At 47.1% G+C, this 18775-nt stretch overlaps 1 protein-coding gene across 6 annotated transcripts in view; it reads right to left on the reverse strand.

The window, feature by feature from the left end:
- XRN1 (5'-3' exoribonuclease 1) overlaps positions 1-18775 on the reverse strand; it is an 82480-nt gene that overhangs the window by 56468 nt on the left and 7237 nt on the right. For all 6 annotated transcript variants that reach the window (XM_026649982.2, XM_026649981.2, XM_026649980.2 and 3 more), the window contains exons 2-9: positions 17252-17484; positions 15463-15560; positions 15046-15155; positions 14850-14960; positions 14532-14614; positions 8169-8256; positions 7918-8086; positions 854-921 (exon numbers count right to left, since the gene is read on the reverse strand). In XM_026649982.2, the coding sequence (XP_026505767.1) occupies positions 854-921; positions 7918-8086; positions 8169-8256; positions 14532-14614; positions 14850-14960; positions 15046-15155; positions 15463-15560; positions 17252-17484 (960 nt within the window). The remainder of the gene's footprint in view (positions 1-853; positions 922-7917; positions 8087-8168; positions 8257-14531; positions 14615-14849; positions 14961-15045; positions 15156-15462; positions 15561-17251; positions 17485-18775) is intronic.

Below are 18775 nucleotides of genomic sequence, written 5' to 3' on the forward strand. Positions count from 1 at the left end.
TTTATAGATTGGCACTATATTTTCCCTTTTCCAGTCCTCTGGAATCTCACCCATGTGAGATAATGTACCATCTTATGTCTAGGTACATTATAGAATGTCAATAGTTTTTGGGTCAAATGTTCATGTGCAGATAACACCTTATCCACGTTGATATGGTCCATGCCTTTTGTCACTTCTAGGACAGATTACTGCAATGTACCATAATGGGGCTGGCTCTTGAAAGCCACCTGGATTGCTTCAGCTAGTGCAGACTGCTGCTGCCCATCTTTGTGAGCATCTAACACTTCCATACTCTAAACTGATTCCCCATTTGATTTCAGGTGCAATATAAGATAATGGTTATAATCTAAAGCCAATTACTTAATTTTCTGCCTCTCTCCCCAAAATCTATTATGACAATCAGATCAGATGGCAATTGGTTGGATTGTGTGACAAAAGTGCAACTGGCAGCAGGGTCCTCATCTACAGAATTTGCTCCATCTAGTGGTTTATCAGAGCTAGAGTATGGTGCTTTCCTGGCTAAAGTTCAAGGCATATTTAAATAAGGCTTTTATGTAAAACTGAGGGACAGATCCTCAACTAATATAAGTTTCCATAGAGTCATTCTGTAAAAGATTCAGGGGCAGATTCTTAGCTGACGCCAATTGTCAAGAGTTCTATAGATTTAATCTTCTACGCAGCAGTGAGATAGCTCCTTGGGTGAATGCACTTCAGCTTTTGTCCAAAATAGGAGGCTTGAACTCGCTATGAAGACTGTATTTTGATTGCATATTTTTAAAAATATGAGGCACTCAGACACTATAGTGATGGGCAGCCCTATAACATATACACAGTACAAATAAAGGTTACTTACATCTGACAATTTTGTAAGATATTTCTCAAAGCGTTGTAAGTTCAGATGCCCACTTTCATTAATGTAGCCTATTGGGGAAAAAATCATGTATGTATTTAAAGACTTACATTAAAGTTCTATGTGCAATAATACCCCCCTTTTAGACACCCAATAAAATCTTCTCCAGTAAAATTGCAAAGCTTTCTAACACATCTGCTGAGCATGTCAATCAAATCTAACAGCAACAAAATTAACTGTCCTTACTTTCAAACAACTGAAGTTAATGTACATTCTAAAACTCTTCATAATAATTTGTTAACTGATGACCAATTAGTGCATATAGGATTGAAACTGAACATTCCCTCCTGAATATTCTCCCACTAAAGCCTAGACACTACAATCTTTCATATTTTAGTTTCCATAGAAAACTCCTTCTCTTCACCCAATACCCCATCCAGTTTTCTCCATCCACTGTCCCACTACAGGCCTGAAACTCCATTAACCCTCTGCAATTTCTTAATATTTTAAAGATGCTATACTATACTTTCTTTGTTCTCCCAATACAGATCGGATACAATACTCTCATCTAAAGTCTACATATTTACCTGTGATTTCTCCATGCTACCCACTAAACAATTAATCTCAAAAACTACAGTTTATGGATAAACTTCATAACTTGTGACAGCCACATTGGAAAAAGTAAATATAGCTCTCCCATAAAAAGGAATCTTGAAAATAATAAGATATCAGTAATAAAACTAATGTATCATGTAAGCATTCTGGGGCAAGTGACAAAAAGTTTTGGTAGCTCAAAAATTTATCGGTGAAAAAGCGATACGAGACATCACTCATATCATTGCGGTCTTTGCCCCTTCCCATACTTTTTCTGGATCTTTTTTTTATTCTTGCCAGGCCAATAGCAACAAACAGTAATGCTGTGAAAAAGTGTTAATACCCATGGAATCAGATACAAAAAAAAAAAAAAAAAGGCAGTTACCCGTTCCATAACTGGTGTTCTTTGAGATGTGTTGCTCATGTCTATTCCACAGTAGGTGTGCGTGCGCGCCACGTGCACCGGTGCTGGAAGTTTTTCCCTTAGCAGTACCCGTAGGGGGGAGCACCGCTGCGACCCCTGGAGTGGTGCCTCTATATCGTGCTATAAGGGGAGCCACGCGCCCCACCCCCCTTCGGTTCCTTCTTGCCGGACAACTCCGACAGAGGGCGGGATGTGGAATAGACATGAGCAACACATCTCGAAGAACACCAGTTACGGAACAGGTAACTGTCTTTTCTTCTTTGAGTGCTTGCTCATGTGTATTCCACAGTAGGTGATTCCAAGCTATATCCGTTGGAGGTGGGTACGAGTTCATGAGTTCCCGGGATGCAGTATCGCTCTGCCGAACCCGGCATCATCCCTAGTTTGGGAGACGATTGCATAATGCGCAGTGAATGTGTGAACTGAAGACCAGGTGGCAGCCCTACAGATGTCCTGGATAGGGACATGGACTACATAGGCAGCTGACGAGGCCAGAGCTCTCGTTGAGTGTGCCCTGATGATCGGTGGCGGGGGAACCCCTGCCAGATCATAGCACGTGCGTATGCACGAGGTGATCCAGCGAGAAAGGCACTGGATGGAAACGGGCTGCCCCTTCATACGCTCAGCCAAGGCAACGAAGAGTTGCGAGGATTTTCGGAACGGTTTAGTCCGATCCAGGTAGAAGGCCAGTGCCCTACGCACATCGAGCATGTGAAGGCGGCGTTCTTCATTGGAGGAATGGGGCTTGGGACAGAGCACGGGGAGAAAGATGTCCTGTTCCATATGGAAGGCGGAGACCATGTTCGGGAGGAATGCAGGGTGTGGGCGATGCTGGACCTTATCCTTGTGGAAGACCATATATGGAGGTTCCGAGGTCAAGGCCCTGAGCTCTGAGACACGTCGGGCCGATTTGATTGCTACAAGGAAGGCTACCTTCCATGAGAGGTGAGACAAGGAACACATGGCCAAGGTTTCAAAGGGAGGCCCCGTGAAGCGGGACAAGACCAGGTTTAGGTCCCATTGCGGTACAGGGGATCTAGCATACGGGTATGAACGGTCACGGCCTCTCAGGAAGCAGTAGGTCATAGTATGGGAGAAGACCGAGTGCCCTTGCACCGGCGGGTGGAAGGCCGATATGGCCGCCAAGTGTACCTTGACAGAGGCGGGTGCTAGCCCTTAGGTCCTAAGGATAAGCTGGAGCGGTGCAGACGATGGGGAGACTCCCCGCTCCCCCACCCCCTGGAAAATCGGGACCACTTCGCCAGGTACGTCCGGCGTGTGGACGGCTTCCTACTTTCCAGGAGGACCTGCCTGACTTCCTCAGAACACCTCCTCTCCTCGTCTAGCCACTGAGCAGCCATGCTGTCAGGTGGAGAGCGGCCAGATTGGGATGAAAGAGGCAGCCCTCGTCCTGGGAGAGGAGGTCCGGGTGTAGCGGCAACCTCCTCGGAAGGGCTGCCAGTAGGTCCAGTAGGGTCCCGTACCAATGTTGACGGGCCCAGGCTGGGGCGATAAGGATGATACGCTTTGTCTGTTTTCACTTTTTCTAGGACTTTGCCTATAAGGGGAAACGGTGGAAAAGCACAGAAAAGCTGGTCCAACCACTGCAGGAAGAAGGCATCTGAGATCGCGTCCCTCCCCCTCCCCCCCCGGAACAAAACCGGGGGCAACGCTGGTTCTGGCGGGTCGCGAACAGGTCCACGTGGGGAATTCCCCACTCTCGGAAGAGCCGGTGAGTGACCTCCGAGTGGAGAGACCACTCGTAATGGGGGGAGAAAACCCTGCTGAGGCGATCGGCCTGTGTATTGCGGGCGCCTGGTAGGTGGAAAGCCCTCAGGGAGATGTCGTGGGCTATACAGAATTCCCACAGTCTCAGAGCTTCCCGGCAGAGGGCCGTGACCCGCCTTGCCTGTTGATGTAGAACATCGCGGCAGTGTTGTCCGTAAGGACTCTGGCCACCTTGCCGTGAAGCTGCATGACAAAAGCTACACACGCCAACCGTATCGCCCTGAGCTCCCTGACATTTATATGGAGGGACAAGTCTGAGGTTGACCACATCCCTTGGGTTTACATGTTCCCTATGTGGGCTCCCCAGCCCAAGTCCAACGCATTGGACGCCAGGTCTATTGACGGGGCCGTCTTCCGGAAAGGAACCCCTTAGAGCATGTTGCCCGGGGAGGACCACCATTGTAGGGAGTCGATTACCCGGGTCGGTACCGTGAGGACCTTGTCCAGACCGTCCCGGGCCTGGGAGAACTGGGAGGCTAGCCATAGATGGAGGGGCCTCACATTTGGAGCCTGGCGTGGCAGACCACATACGTGCACGCCGCCATGTGCCCTAGGATCTGAAGGCACGCCCTTGGTTGTCACCGGAAAAGTTGTGACCGAGGCGATGAGACCTTTGAGGGTTTCAAACCTGCCCACTGGGAGAGAGGCTGTGGCCCTTAAGGAGTCCAGTAGTGCCCCTATGAATTCTATGCACTGCACGACGACTAGCGTTGATTTTGTCTCGTTTACCAACAGGCCGAGATTGGCGCATGTGGACAGGAGCAGGTCCACATGGGCCCTCACCTGAGACCGTGAGTTGCCCTTGAGAAGCCAATCGTCCAGATATGGGAACATCTGGACCCCTTCTCGTCTGAGGTAGGCCGCTACCACCGCCATACACTTTGTGAATACCCTGGGCGCTGTGGATAGGCCAAATGGGAGAACCGTGAACTGGTAGTGGTCGGGCCCCACCAGGAAACAGAGGAAGTGCCTGTGCCCTTCGAAAATATGTATCTGGAAATACGCGTCCTGAAGGTCCAGGGCCATGTACCAGTTCCCCGGGTCCAGGGAGGGGATAATAGAAGCCAGGGACACCATGTGGAACTTGGAGCGGACCATAAAACGATTGAGATTCCGCAAATCTAGGATGAGCCTGAGACCCCCTTTCGCTTTTGGGATCAGGAAATATTGGGAGTAGAAGCCCCTGCCCTGGAATTCTACTGGCACTCTCTCCACTGCCCCCAGATGTAGTAGTTGTTCCACCTCCTGACCTAGGAGGTGAATGTGCTCCAGGTCCCCCGAGCCCACCAGCGATGGGGGCTGGTTGGGCAGGGGTGAACTGAACTGCAACGTGTAGCCCTTGGAAATGGTGTTGAGGTCCCAGTCGTCCGAGGTTATTTGTGACCATTCCCCATGGAAGGCAGACAAATGGTTGCCGAACACAAACTTTATTAGTGGGGGAGTTTCCATGGCAACTGCCTTGGTGCCCCCCTGCAAATAGTCAAAACCACCTCTTTCCCTGTCTCTTGCCCTTAGAGGGCCCAGGCTGTGTGGCAGAGCGGGACTGTCGTTGAGGCTGGCGCTTTTGGTCTCTCGGCCTCTTGTAAGGGGACTCATATCTGCTCTGCGTAGGGTGAGCTGACGTCTGCAGTTTGGCCTTGTCCTTAGCCAGAGGGACGTAGAGGCCCAAGGTCTGCAGGTTGGTACGAGAGTCTTTCATCCCGTGCAGCCTGATGTCCGTCTGTTCGGCAAACAGGGCCTTCCCATCGAACAGCAGGTCCTGCATGAGGAACTGGGCCTCCGCCGAAAGCCTGGACAGGAGGAGCCACGACGCCCTGCACATGGAGATCGCGGAGGCCATCGAGCGAGCCGCCGTATCCGCCGCGTTCGATGCTGCCTGCAGGGCTGCTTTGGCTGCCGTTGCCCCCTCGTCCACCAGTGCCTTAAAGTCCTTCCTATCCTGCTCTGGGAGGAGTGGCTCGAACTTTGGCAGGGACTCCCATCAATTAAAATCATATCGGCTCAGTAAGGCCTGATGGTTGGCCACCCTGAGCTGGAAACTGGAAGAGGAGTAAAGTTTTCTACCAAAAGAGTCTAGTCTCCTGGTATCTTTATTCTTGGGGGTGGGCGTGGGCTGGCCCTGCTGCTCCCGGTGGTTCACCGATTCCACCACCAGGCAGTTAGGTGCCGGGTGAGAATAGAGGTATTCGTGGTTCTTGGCCGGCACGAAATACTTCCTCTCAGCCTTCTTGGAAATCGGGGCCAGAGAGGCAGGAGTTAACCACAGGGCATTGGAGATGTTGGCTACTCCTTGGTGAAGGGGTAAAGCCACACGGCCCGGCACCGAGGGGGACAGTACATTAAAGAGGGAATCGGATGGGCCCTCCATCTCCTCGGCCTGCAGCTGGAGGCTCGACGCCACCCACTTTAGCAGGTCTTGATGCGCCCTGAAGTCTTCCTGTGGAGCAGAGGGCGGTGCCGTGATGGTATCATCCGGTGCAGGAGAGGAGGCCGGCACGGGGCTGTGGGCCGCAGCCGGTGCCGGGGGATCAACCCCCAGGTCGGAGTCCGAGCGCGGAGCTGACGACTCATGATCTGTCGATTTGTGCCTTGGCCTAAATAGCGAGGCCGACGGGGCCTCGGATGCCCCGGCCACCGAACGGGTTACCACCTGGGTGGGCATCAGCGGCTACGGTGCCCATTGACACCATTGTCCCTGCCATAGGGCCCCTTGCCACTATCCATGCTGCGGGCCAGGTGGCACTATCTGGTCCGGCTGATCAGTACGGCCCAGCGAGGGTGGCTGGGTGCCGAGGCCGAGGTCACCACCAACTGAACGGTACCATAGGAGCGGTGGGAGCGACGGTGCCTACGATGCCGTCTTCCACGGGACCGGGACCTCGACGTCGAGGATCGGTACCCCCCGGAAGTACTGCTCCAAGATTCGCTTCGGCGCCTGGAGCTGCGGTGCCGTGGGCTGGTGACACGCGGCGGGAGCCCCGTGTGTGACGTCTGACAGAGCGGGAGCGTCAACGTCGGTCGTGCTGAGACCGGCTGCGACAGCTGCGTCGTGAAGAGGAGCGCCTTTGACGCCTATCTCGGTGCCTGCGCCGGCTGCTGCATGGCGTGGAGGGACCCTGAGACTCCTGCCCGGGCGGCACCGAACTGGGTAACCTGGCTGGCATCGAGGGTGGTGGACGCGAGCTGCGAGTGGACCTGTCGCTGCGTGCAGAACGGGGTAGAGAGCGGTCTTCAGAGTGAGAGCTGCACCGTACCTGGGATGCCTGTCACGCACCCAGCAGCGGTTTGCCTCGAGACCAGGGGCCCGCCACCGGTGGCACCCCGGGCATCGGCAAGCTCAAAATGTCTCGAGCTGCTTGTAGAGCCTCCGGCGTCAATGGGATCGGGACCGCAACAGAGGTGCATGTTGACGCTGCCGGGCTACTCCGCTCAGCACGAGTCGGAGGTTTCGAGCCCGGGGGGAACCAAGGGCTGCCCAACGCGGGACCAGCCTCTCCCTCTTCCTTCTCACGGCGCCGCTGTGAAGTCGAGCTCTTCCTTTGCTTCTTGGAAGGGGAGCGGTGCCGACTGGGGAAGGGGGCTTCGCTGCGCACCGACAATGCGGTGCCCGGCGCCGAGTCCGCTCGGCGTACCGGAGTTGGAGCCAGCGCTGATTCCATGAGGAGAGTGCGAAGCCTGATGTCCCTCTCCTTCTTAGTTCGTGGCTTAAAAGACCTGCAGATCTTGCAGCGTTCACTCACGTGAGTTTCGCCCAAGCAGCGGAGACACTCAGCATGCGGATCACTCCTTGGCATGGAACGGCGACAGGAGTCGCACGACTTGAAGCCTGGGGCACAGGACATGCCCCGGGCCCACAATAACAACTGAAAAACTACTTTCTACGAGCTACTAATAACTAGCTAAAGGTACCCCTAAGATCAACTGCAAAAGGCTGCAGCAGAGCTGGAGCAAGAAGTTCCAACGCACCTTCACTGGTGGCGCCACTCCAGGGGTCGCAGCGGTGCTCCCCCCCTACGGGTACTACTAAGGGAAAAACTTCCGGCACCGGTGCACGTGGCGCGCATGCACACCTACTGTGGAATACACATGAGCAAGCACTCGAAGAAGAATTGACTAGCTCACACTTCAGCAAGTACTATCAAACAATATTGTTATACTAGTAAGGTCTATATAAGCAACACTTCAGTTTAACCTTTCCTTTAATTTCTGTTCCAGAACTATAAGTATGTTTCTGTTTAAATATATTTTTTAAATTACTTACCTCCAAGTTCTGGCAGGATAGCCATATATGTTTTATAAAGTAGTGGCAGCGCATCATGATTAATATGTAAATGAGGTAGATGAGGGATAAAGTCATTGCCTACAAGAAACCCCATTAAGATCCAATCATCTATTATCCTTTCAATGTCATATTGAAAGGAAATCTTGTCCTAAAAAAATAAGAAAAGCTTTATGATCAAGTCTGTATACAAAGTTTTAACATCTTTTGCCCATGGTTCCATTAATACTTACTTTTACTGGTGAAAATTCATAGTCAATATATTCTCTCATTAATGACAAGTGCAGTAAGTGAAATGTGGTTTCTTCTGGGGCACACGCTCTGTAAATTATTCAAAACATGAAATCAACTATTTATAAATATTTCTGATGTATATAATAGTCCACTATAGTTATCCAAAAATAAGTACTCAGCTATTATGTATTTGGCTGCATTGCTAAAGATTATGATGTCTGAGTACTTGTTGTCAGGAGCAAATAAATACTAATTGCATTTTACAAAGACTCTGTTTCAATAATATAATTTTGCCTTACTGGCTACCCAGGAAATGTTCTAAAAAGCAGCAAAGACTCAGACTTCAATCCAGCAAACAATTACACTCTTGCTTAATTTTAAGCATGTGAATACTGGCAGTGACTTCAAAATTAAGCACATAAGTGTTTGCAGAAGTCTGCTTTTAAGAAAATGGAGATGCCCAGTTTGGAAAAGCGAGTGTGGTCCAGTGGATTCAGCATAGGTATGGTAACTGGGAATTCCTGCGCTCTAATCCTGGCTCTGACACTGACTCAGTATATGATTTGCGGCAAGTCAATATAACTTGTGTCTCAACTTTCCCACAAGTAAAATGCAAAAAATCTTTATTTACCTACTTTGAAGATCTGATAAGATTAACTAGATAATATCTGTGAAGTGCTCTGGACATAAGAAGGGTTACATAACTCATAAGTATTAATATTGCTGGGGATCCCCCGTCATAGACAAGCCTGTGGATGCACACATACACACACTGCTGATTTTGGCCTGGGAGTAGGCTATGAATATAAAATACCCTCCCTCTGAAGTTTATCTGGGTGAAAGCCAACCCTATGCAAGGTTGGTGAACTAGGCCCTATGCAACACCTAAATTCCATGTAAAGGGAATAAATGCACAAGGGCTTCAGACAGTCAGGAAGATTTTTTTGTTTTTTTTCCTTCTCCTCAATGGCTCTGGGAAGAAGGATAAAGGAGTTTGAGGTGCAAGTGGTGTTCTCGTCCATCCTTCCTGTGCAGGGAAAAGGCCTGGGTAGAGACCGTCGAATTGTGGAAGTCAACGAATGGCTACGCAGGTGGTGTCGGAGAGAAGGCTTTGGATTCTTCGACCATGGGATAGTGTTCCAAGAAGGAGGAGTGCTAGGCAGAGACGGGCTCTACCTAACGAAGAGAGGGAAGAACATCTTCACAAGCAGGCTGGCTAACCTAGTGAGGAGGACTTTAAACTAGGTTCATCGGGGGAAGGAGACCAAAGCCCTGAGGTAAATGGGGAAATGGAATACCGGGAGGAAGTACGAGCAGGAGAGTGCAAGAGGGGAGGACTCCTGTCTCAGACTGAGAAAGCGGGACAATCAGCGAGTTATCTTAAGTGCCTATACACAAATGCAAGAAGCCTGGGAAACAAGCAGGGATAACTGGAAGTCCTGGCACAGTCAAGGATGTCATTGGAATAACAGAGACTTGGTGGGATAACTCACATGACTGGAATACTGTCATGGATGAATATAAACTGTTCAGGAAGGACAGGCAGGGCAGAAAAGGTGGGGGAGTTGCATTGTATGTAAGAGAGGAGTATGACTGCTCAGAGCTCTGGTATGAAACTGCAGAAAAACCTGAGAGTCTCTGGATTAAGTTTAGAAATGTGAACAACAAGGGTGATGTTGTGGTGGGAGTATAGACCACCAGACCAGGGGGATGAGGTGGATGAGGCTTTCTTCCGGCAACTAGCAGAAGTTACTAGATCGCAGGCCCTGGTTCTCATGGGAGACTTTAATCACCCTGATATCTGCTGGGAGAGCAATACAGCACTGCACAGACAATCCAGGAAGTTTTTGGAAAGTGTAGGGGACAATTTCCTGGTGCAAGTGCTGGAGGAACCAACTAGGGGCAGAGCTCTTTTAGACCTGCTGCTCACAAACCAGGAAGAATTAGTAGGGGAAGCAAAAGTGGATGGGAACCTGGGAGGCAGTGACCATGAGATGGTTGAGTTCAGGATCCTGACACAAGGAAGAAAGGAGAGCAGCAGAATACGGACCCTGGACTTCAGAAAAGCAGACTTTGACTCCATCAGGAAACTGATGGGCAGGATCTCCTGGGAGAATAACATGAGGGGGAAAGGAATCCAGGAGAGCTGGCTGTATTTTAAAGAGTCCTTATTGAGGTTGCAGGAAAAAACCATCCCAATGTGTAGAAAGAACAGTAAATATGGCAGGCGACCAGCTTGGCTTAACAGCGAAATCCTTGCTGACCTTAAACGCAAAAAAGAAGCTTACAAGAAGTGGAAGATTGGACAAATGACCAGGGAGGAGTATAAAAATATTGCTCAGGCATGCAGGAGTGAAATCAGGAAGGCCAAATCACACTTGGAGTTGCAGCTAGCAAAAGATGTTAAGAGTAACAAGAAGGGTTTCTTCAGGTATGTTAGCAACAAGAAGAAAGTCAAGGAAAGTGTGGGCCCCTTACTGAAGGAGGGAGGCAACCTAGTAACAGAGGATGTGGAAAAAGCTAATGTACTCAATGATTTTTTTGCCTCTGTCTTCACGAACAAGGTCAGCTCCCAGACTGCTGCACTGGGCAGCACAGTATGGGGAGAAGGTGACCAGCCCTCTGTGGAGAAAGAAGTGGTTCGGGACTATTTAGAAAAACTGGACAAGCACAAGTCCATGGGGCCGGATGCGCTGCATCCGAGGGTGCTAAAGGAGTTGGCGGATGTGATTGCAGAGCCATTGGCCATTATCTTTGAAAACTCATGGCGATCGGGGGAAGTCCTGGATGACTGGAAAAAGGCTAATGTAGTGCCCATCTTTAAAAAAGGGAAGGAGGAGGATCCAGGGAACTACAGGCCAGTCAGCCTCACCTCAGTCCCTGGAAAAATCATGGAGCAGGTCCTCAAGGAATCAATTCTGAAGCACTTAGAGGAGAGGAAAGTGATCAGGAACAGTCAGCATGGATTCACCAAGGGCAAGTCATGCCTGACTAACCTAATTGCCTTCTATGAGGAGATAACTGACTCTGTGGATGTGGGGAAAGCAGTGGATGTGTTATTCCTTGACTTTAGCAAAGCTTATGATACAGTCTCCCACAGTATTCTTGCCAGCAAGTTAAAGAAGTATGGGCTGGATGAATGGACTATAAGGTGGATAGAAAGCTGGCTAGATCGTCGGGCTCAACGGGTAGTGATCAACGGCTACATGTCTAGTTGGCAGCCGGTTTCAAGTGGAGTGCCCCAGGGGTCGGTCCTGGGGCCGGTTTTGTTCAATATCTTCATTAATGATCTGGAGGATGGCGTGGACTGCACTCTCAGCAAGTTTGCAGATGACACTAAACTGGGAAGAGTGGTAGATACGCTGGAGGGCAGGGATAGGATACAGAGGGACCTAGACAAATTAGAGGATTGGGCCAAAAGAAACCTGATGAGGTTCAACAAGGACAAGTGCAGAGTCCTGCACTTAGGACAGAAGAAACCCATGCACTGTTACAGACTAGGGACCGAATGGCTAGGAAGCAGTTCTGCAGTAAAGGACCTAGGGGTTACAGTGGACGAGAAGCTGGATATGAGTTGACAGTGTGCCATTGTTGCCAAGAAGACGAACGGCATTTTGGGCTGTATAAGTAGGGGCATTGCCAGCAGATCGAGGGACGTGATCATTCCCCTCTATTCGACATTGGTGAGGCCTCATCTGGAGTACTGTGTCCAGTTTTGGGGCCCACACTACAAGAAGAATGTGGAAAAATTGGAAAGAGTCCAACGGAGGGCAACAAAAATGATTAGGGGGCTGGAACACATGACTTATGAGGAGAGGCTGAGGGAACTGGGATTGTTTAGTCTGCAGAAGAGAAGAATGAGGGGGGATTTGATAGCTGCTTTCAACTACCTGAAAGGGGGTTCCAAAGAGGATGGATCTAGACTGTTCTCAGTGGTACCTGATGACAGAACAAGGAGTAATGGTCTCAAGTTGCAGTTGGGGAGGTTTAGGTTGGATATTAGGGAAAACTTTTTCACTAGGAGGGTGGTGAAGCACTGGAATGGGTTATCTAGGAAGGTGGTGGAATCTCCTTCCTTAGAGGTTTTTAAGGTCAGGCTTGACAAAGCCCTGGCTGGGATGATTTAGTTGGGAATTGGTCCTGCTTTGAGCAGGGGGTTGGACTAGATGACCTCCTGAGGTCCCTTCCAACCCTGATATTCTATGATTCTATTTTGGTTGGGCTTTGGGCTTGTTTGGTCTCCTTCCTCTGTCATATCAGAAATGACTACAGAAGGAAATGGGATGCTGGACAGGGTGGGCTAGTACTCTAAGATTGCACCACGCATTCTCTCTCGGGTGCTAATCTGGGTGATTCTTGCTCGCATGCTCAGGGTCTAACTGATCACCATATGTAGGGTCAGGAAGGAATTTTCCCCCAGACCACTTTGGCAGTGATCTCTGGGGGTTTTCTCCTTCTTCTGCAGCATGGGTGCAGGTCACTTGCTGGGATCATCTGGATATAGCCCACTTAATCAATTCTGTGTCATTGTGGGGGCCTTGGTGCACCTCAGTCCCTCCTATACTCTGCTTGTGATACACAACTGTTTAGTCTCCTGTGGGCTGTAATACCTTGGTTTCATTTTGGTTGGGAGACAGACCTGTCCTCGCTTACAGACAACCCCCCAACCTAAAGCAAATACTCACCAGCAACCACACATCACTGAACAAAAACACTGACCCAGGAACCTATCCTTGTAACAAAGCCCGATGCCAACTCTGTCCACATATCTATTCAAGTGACATCATCATAGGACCTAATCACATCAGCCAGACCATCAGGGGCTCGTTCACCTGCACATCTACCAATGTGATATATGCCATCATGTGCCAGCAATGCCCCTCTGCCATGTACATTGGCCAAACCGGACAGTCTATACGCAAAAGAATTAATGGACACAAATCTGACATCAGGAATCATAATACTCAAAAACCAGCGGGAGAACACTTTAACCTGTCTGGTCATTCAATGACAGACCTGCGGGTGGCTATTTTACAACAGAAAAACTTCAAAAACAGACTCCAACGAGAGACTGCTGAGCTGGAATTGATATGCAAACTAGATACAATCAATTTAGGATTGAATAAGGACTGGGAATGGCTGAGCCATTACAAACATTGAATCTATCTCCCCTTGTAAGTATTCTCACACTTCTTATCAAACTGTCTGTACTGGGCTATCTTGATTATCACTTCAAAAGTTTTTTTTCTCTTACTTAATTGGCCTCTCAGAGTTGGTAAGATAACTCCCACCTGTTCATGCTCTCTGTATGTGTGTATATGTATCTCCTCAATATATGTTCCATTCTATATGCATCCGAAGAAGTGGGCTGTAGCCCACGAAAGCTTATGCTCTAATAAATTTGTTAGTCTCTAAGGTGCCACAAGTACTCCTGTTCTTTTTGGGTTTAGTGTGTGAGTGCTGGAGCCTGTGATATACAGGAGGTCAGACTAGATGATCTGGGGTCCCTTCTGGCCTTAAACTTTATAAAGCATGGTCCAGTCCTTTTGCACTGGAATTTATTTTGGGTTCTTGGCTAGAGCACATCAACAAGAGCTATGTATCTCTTTAGGTACTTACATGGCTCTCATTACCATAGTATCTGAGAGCTTTCCTGTACATACAAGATAGCATGTTCTCTCTCTCTCTCCGGCCCACCCCACCACCAAGAAGTTTAGGATCTGTTTACATGGGGATAGTGATCAGAATAGCTTCCCGTGTGGACACTTTAATACCAGAAGAAGGGGCCTTCTTCTGATTTACCTTTATCTGTAGATTAAAGGAAATTGGGGAAAGGTATTCCTATACTCTGGAATAAGAATGTCCAGAGGGGAGCTATTCTGGAATAGTTTATTCCTCAATTGCCATTCTGGTCAATTTCCCCATGTAGACAAGTCCTTAGTGTTTTGTTTTGTTTTTTTAAATGAACGAATCTATAAGAACAAGAACAATCTATTGTGGGAAATAGTATCAGTATAGTATGAGCTGCATACTACGGCACGAAGCCAGAGGCACGATGTGGTGCACTATAGCTCTCAGGATTTTCTAGCAGTTCAGTTGGTATTAGGTTCCACAAGCACCAAATTGCAGACTTTTTTTCTATTTGTTCATTCAGGCAAATAGAAAATATTTATATTAACATAAATATTAAGATTTATAAAATAAATGTATATGAATTTATAATATTCATCCATAATCAAATTAAAATACAACAATTACCTGACTGATTAAATATGCAGTCATTTAAAGAAAATATTCTAAGCAACCCTGCATCTTTTGGATCTCCTTTCTTCCTATAAATAAGATTTTTAGAAGCAGTTTACCTCTGGGATTTTTTGCCACCAAACCTGACTTCTTCTCTTAAAAGTGAGAAATGTGACTCATGACTTGTTAATCCAAGCATAATCTGTGGAAATAAGAGATTAAGAAGGGGTTTTATTATTATTCATGAAGTGACCAGTGTCAGGATATTTCCATGCTCCGTGGTTCATCATTGTAAATTTTTAGTTTGCCATAAATGTCAAGTTTTTTGTTTAATAATGTATTATAGTCATATATTCCAACAAAATATTGAATAGATGCCCAAGTCACACACATAATAGCCTTCTGTCATTATAAGTATAAAATATATTTGCACATACCAAGTCAGCATCTAAACCATATAGACAATGTCTTGTGTTTGGATCGTAATCAGGCTTTGTTTTCTCTGATCGGATAAATTCCATAATTTTATGCTCTCCTTCACCTGGTGTCTAAATGCAAAGATAAAACAATTCAGTAAACACTATTCTGAAAATACTATTAAAAAAAAAAAATCAGTAATATAAACACAATAACCTCGTGGCCTGATAAGTAGACAGTTACGCCATGCCAGGATTTGTCTGTGGAAATCTTCATATTTACAAAATACTTCAGATGTTCGTGCAACCTGGCCATGAAATCAGTCCCTAGTAACAGAAATCTACAAGTTACATCTTCTGATACATTGTCATTTTAAGAGTTATTCAAAATTCCATTTATACATTTATGAGGGATATTAGCGATTAGTGATAGAAAAAACAATTCATTTTTGCAAAGTGTGGAAGGTGGAGTACTTTTGAAGAGTTTTCGGGTTTTAAATATTAAATTTGGGTGGGATTTTCAAAAGTGCCCAAGTGATTTAGCAGAACAAATCCTATTGAAAAATCAGATGACAGAAAGGCAAAATGATTAATCACAGCAATTCTCCTGTAAATAAGCAGCACATTTTCCTACCTGGTGTAATACAATTGGAGTCAAACCTGGCTTCTGTAGGGAGAACGTCTCCTTTTTCTAAAGCCTTCTTTATTTTGTCCTCTGCTTCTTTTGCTGACCTAAAAAAAACATTGAATTTTACAGCATTGTATGTACACCATTTTTTCCTCAAAAAATTAAATGTAGAGTTCCTTCTTAAAATAAATTAAAAAGGAAATGTAATTCTTAGTCAGTCTTTTAATTTTGTTTTTAGTGCACATAGAAAATAAAGAAGCTGTTTTGAATTTTCTACAGCAAGGATAAGATGTATGCTGCACATATACTAGTAATATATACAGGGCTGAGAAGACCATTTGGGGGCCAATGGGAGGAAAAGAGAACCAGCTGGCAGCAGATAAATGGCAAGTGTCAAAATACTGACTAAGCTAATCTTTCCCCCCTCAGAATTAAAGGACATAGAAGAGAAAATAATTTGTGGACAATCTCTTCATTTTTATCTTGATGCTTTCCTCCCCACTCCCACCTGTCTTCCTTCACATTTTTCCTGATATTGTTCTATCCTTTTTTAATGTTTTAATTTTTCTTTAAAACCCTCTGGCTTTCTTATTTGTTCTTTTCACATTTATTTTTTATCCACAATTATTCTCTCTCATCTCCTCCTCAACCCCATGCCAATCTTGCCTATTGCCCCACCAGTTGTTTTTCTTGTCCTCCCAATGGTCCCCAAATGGTCTCCTCACATCTCCAAACCTCTGGCTTCCTTCCTTACCCTTCTAGTGACAACAGTAAGAGGCAGGTGAAACCTGAAGAGAAACAGTCTACAGTGAATGGAACTCCCCATAGCACCCACTGGTGAAGAAAAGGAAGTACTGTAGTATCAGTTGTTCAGAACAAAAAGAGGAAATGGCCAGCCCTATCTCCAACTTCCAATATGCCCTGTCAATGTGGCTGCTGTCCCCAAAGTTCACAAAAGCTGCTAGGGCAAGCAGTAAACATCAAGATTTTAATGATCTTTACTGTATATGATCTAGATGTAAACTACATTATTTAGCTAGCCTGATGGCCAATGTTACTAGAGACTAGAATTTTATTAGTTCTCAAACCTCAGTCTCTTTCCCTCCTCCACACTGGCTGTCAAGGAAAACTTCACTATATACAGTGACCACAAAGGCTTCTTTAAGATGGCATTCACAGATTCCAAAAGCAGCCCTATTACTGCTTCTTTGCACAGTGATAAACTGGAATATGTAGATTTATAGAAAAACAGTCTTAAAGATGGAAAAAGAAGCAGCACCTATAACTTCTGTTCCCAAAAGATACATGCTGTGCTAGATCACCATTCTTGGGTCCATGCTCCTTTGAATGACCAAGGCACAAATTTTACAAACTCAACGTTCTAAGCCAGGGGTTCTCAAACTGTGGGTCGGGACCCCAAAGTGGGTCACAATCCCGTTTTAATGGGGTCGCCAGGACTGATGTTAGACTTGCTGGGGCTTGGGGCTGAAGCAAAAAAGGAGATGATTTATACTAGCCTCTGCAGTGCTGTGCAAACTGCAAGTTCGTTTCAAAAGCAAAAGATGAAAAGTATTCCCTGGTATACAGGTTTTTTTCAAATGCACTGGCAAAAAATCCTCAGTTCTGATTTATGACTGCCCAGTTATTATTTAACAAAACCCAAACAATGCTATAGTCAAAAGCATCATTTAAAACTATGTATTTAATACTTATTTCAATTTGTAAATTTAAAAAATCTCATAAAAATGTGCTGTCCTATGGATTTATAAACAGGGCAACATTAAAATGTTTTCACCTAAAACGTCTCCCACGCTGCTGGTTCATTTTTGCTCTTGGAGCCACTCCATCAACTGCCATGAAGAAAACCTTTCTTGGTTTAATAATGCGAAATAATACTTCCAAGTAGTGAAAAATATCAGCAAAGATCTTATCATCTGAGATTCTGAAGTGAACATCGTCATCATTAGGATGTGAACACTGATGGATGATACCATTCATATCCAGGTACAAGTTGTCAAATTCTGGAATCTAGAAAAAAGTCACATATAATATTAGGATATCAAGTTATGTTAGTACTGTTAACAGCACCAATCAATCACAGACCTAGAAAAGGTTCCCTTTGTTCAGTGATAGCTGAAACAATAGAAGCTGCCCTCCAAGGCAGGAAAAGCACAGCAGGACCTGAGCTGTGTGAGCCAAGGCATTTTCCTGGGGACTGATTGTAAAAATAGGGGCTAGGGCATTGATTGGGTCCAGCGGACTGTATCAGAAGGAAAAAGCTGCCAGAAAACCAGCAGACAATGGAAGATATGTAGAGACCATGGCCTTGAGTAGGGAGCAGAGACAGAATTCTTTGGGGCACAGGACTCTCTGGAAAAGGCAGGCTTTCAAAATGTGAGCAAGGAAGCTGTCTGCCATTTGTTCCTACTATTTCCAGGAAAATGGCACTTTGTGTACATTCTTTGTAAATAAACAGAATTGCACCAAAGAAATATCTTGCTTGTATAAATAATGCAGCACGGCTCCAAATATTGGCTAACTGTTTGGACCAAAGGGCAACAGTACCATCATATTTTTGTCCAAAAAACATAATACAGACAAGGCCAGTCTGTAAGAAAACATATACCCATTCTGTACACATATCTACTGCTTGATTTGTAAGTACTCCTAATCATAAGTACTCCTGGCAGTTTCAGTAGGACAGTTTCCTCACTTCCTGTGATGACCTGTTGTGTTGTTGCTGAACCATCCTCTCACCTGGGCCAAATAACTTGTAGGGCAGGGGTCGGCAACCCATGGCACGTAAGCCAATTTTGAGTAGCACGCTGCTGCCTGCCGCGGTCCCGGCCCCCAGCCCCACTCAGCCCCCCCGCCCACTGCTCTCCCCTGCGGGGGCAGGAGGCAGAAGCTTGGTCCTGCCGCAGCCAAGCTTCCCCCTTCCCCCGCTTCTTCCCCCAGCGTGGTGCTTTCCTGCCCCTCCTCCTCTCCTTCCCTGCGCTGATCAGCTGATGGCCCTTGCGAGGGAGAGGAGGATGAGTGGCAGCGTGCTCGCTGCTCCGTAGAGGAGGCAGAGAAGAGGTAGGGACGGGACCTTGGGGAAGGGGGTGCAACAGGGCATATCCCTTCCAGCCCCCTGCCTTGAGCCGCTCAGGGCAGGGGGCTGGGAGCACCCCCACGAGCTGAGCACCCCAGCCCTCTGCCCTGACCCCCCCCCACACCCAGCCTTCTGCCCTGTACCCCCACACACTCCCAGCCCTCTGTCCTGACCCCTGAACCCCCCCACACCCGCACTGCCCTCTGCCCTGACCCCTGAACCCCC

This window comes from Terrapene carolina, unplaced genomic scaffold (genome assembly GCF_002925995.2).
Source record: "Terrapene carolina triunguis isolate 2854851 unplaced genomic scaffold, T_m_triunguis-2.0 Scaffold88, whole genome shotgun sequence".
NCBI lineage: Eukaryota > Metazoa > Chordata > Testudines > Emydidae > Terrapene > Terrapene triunguis.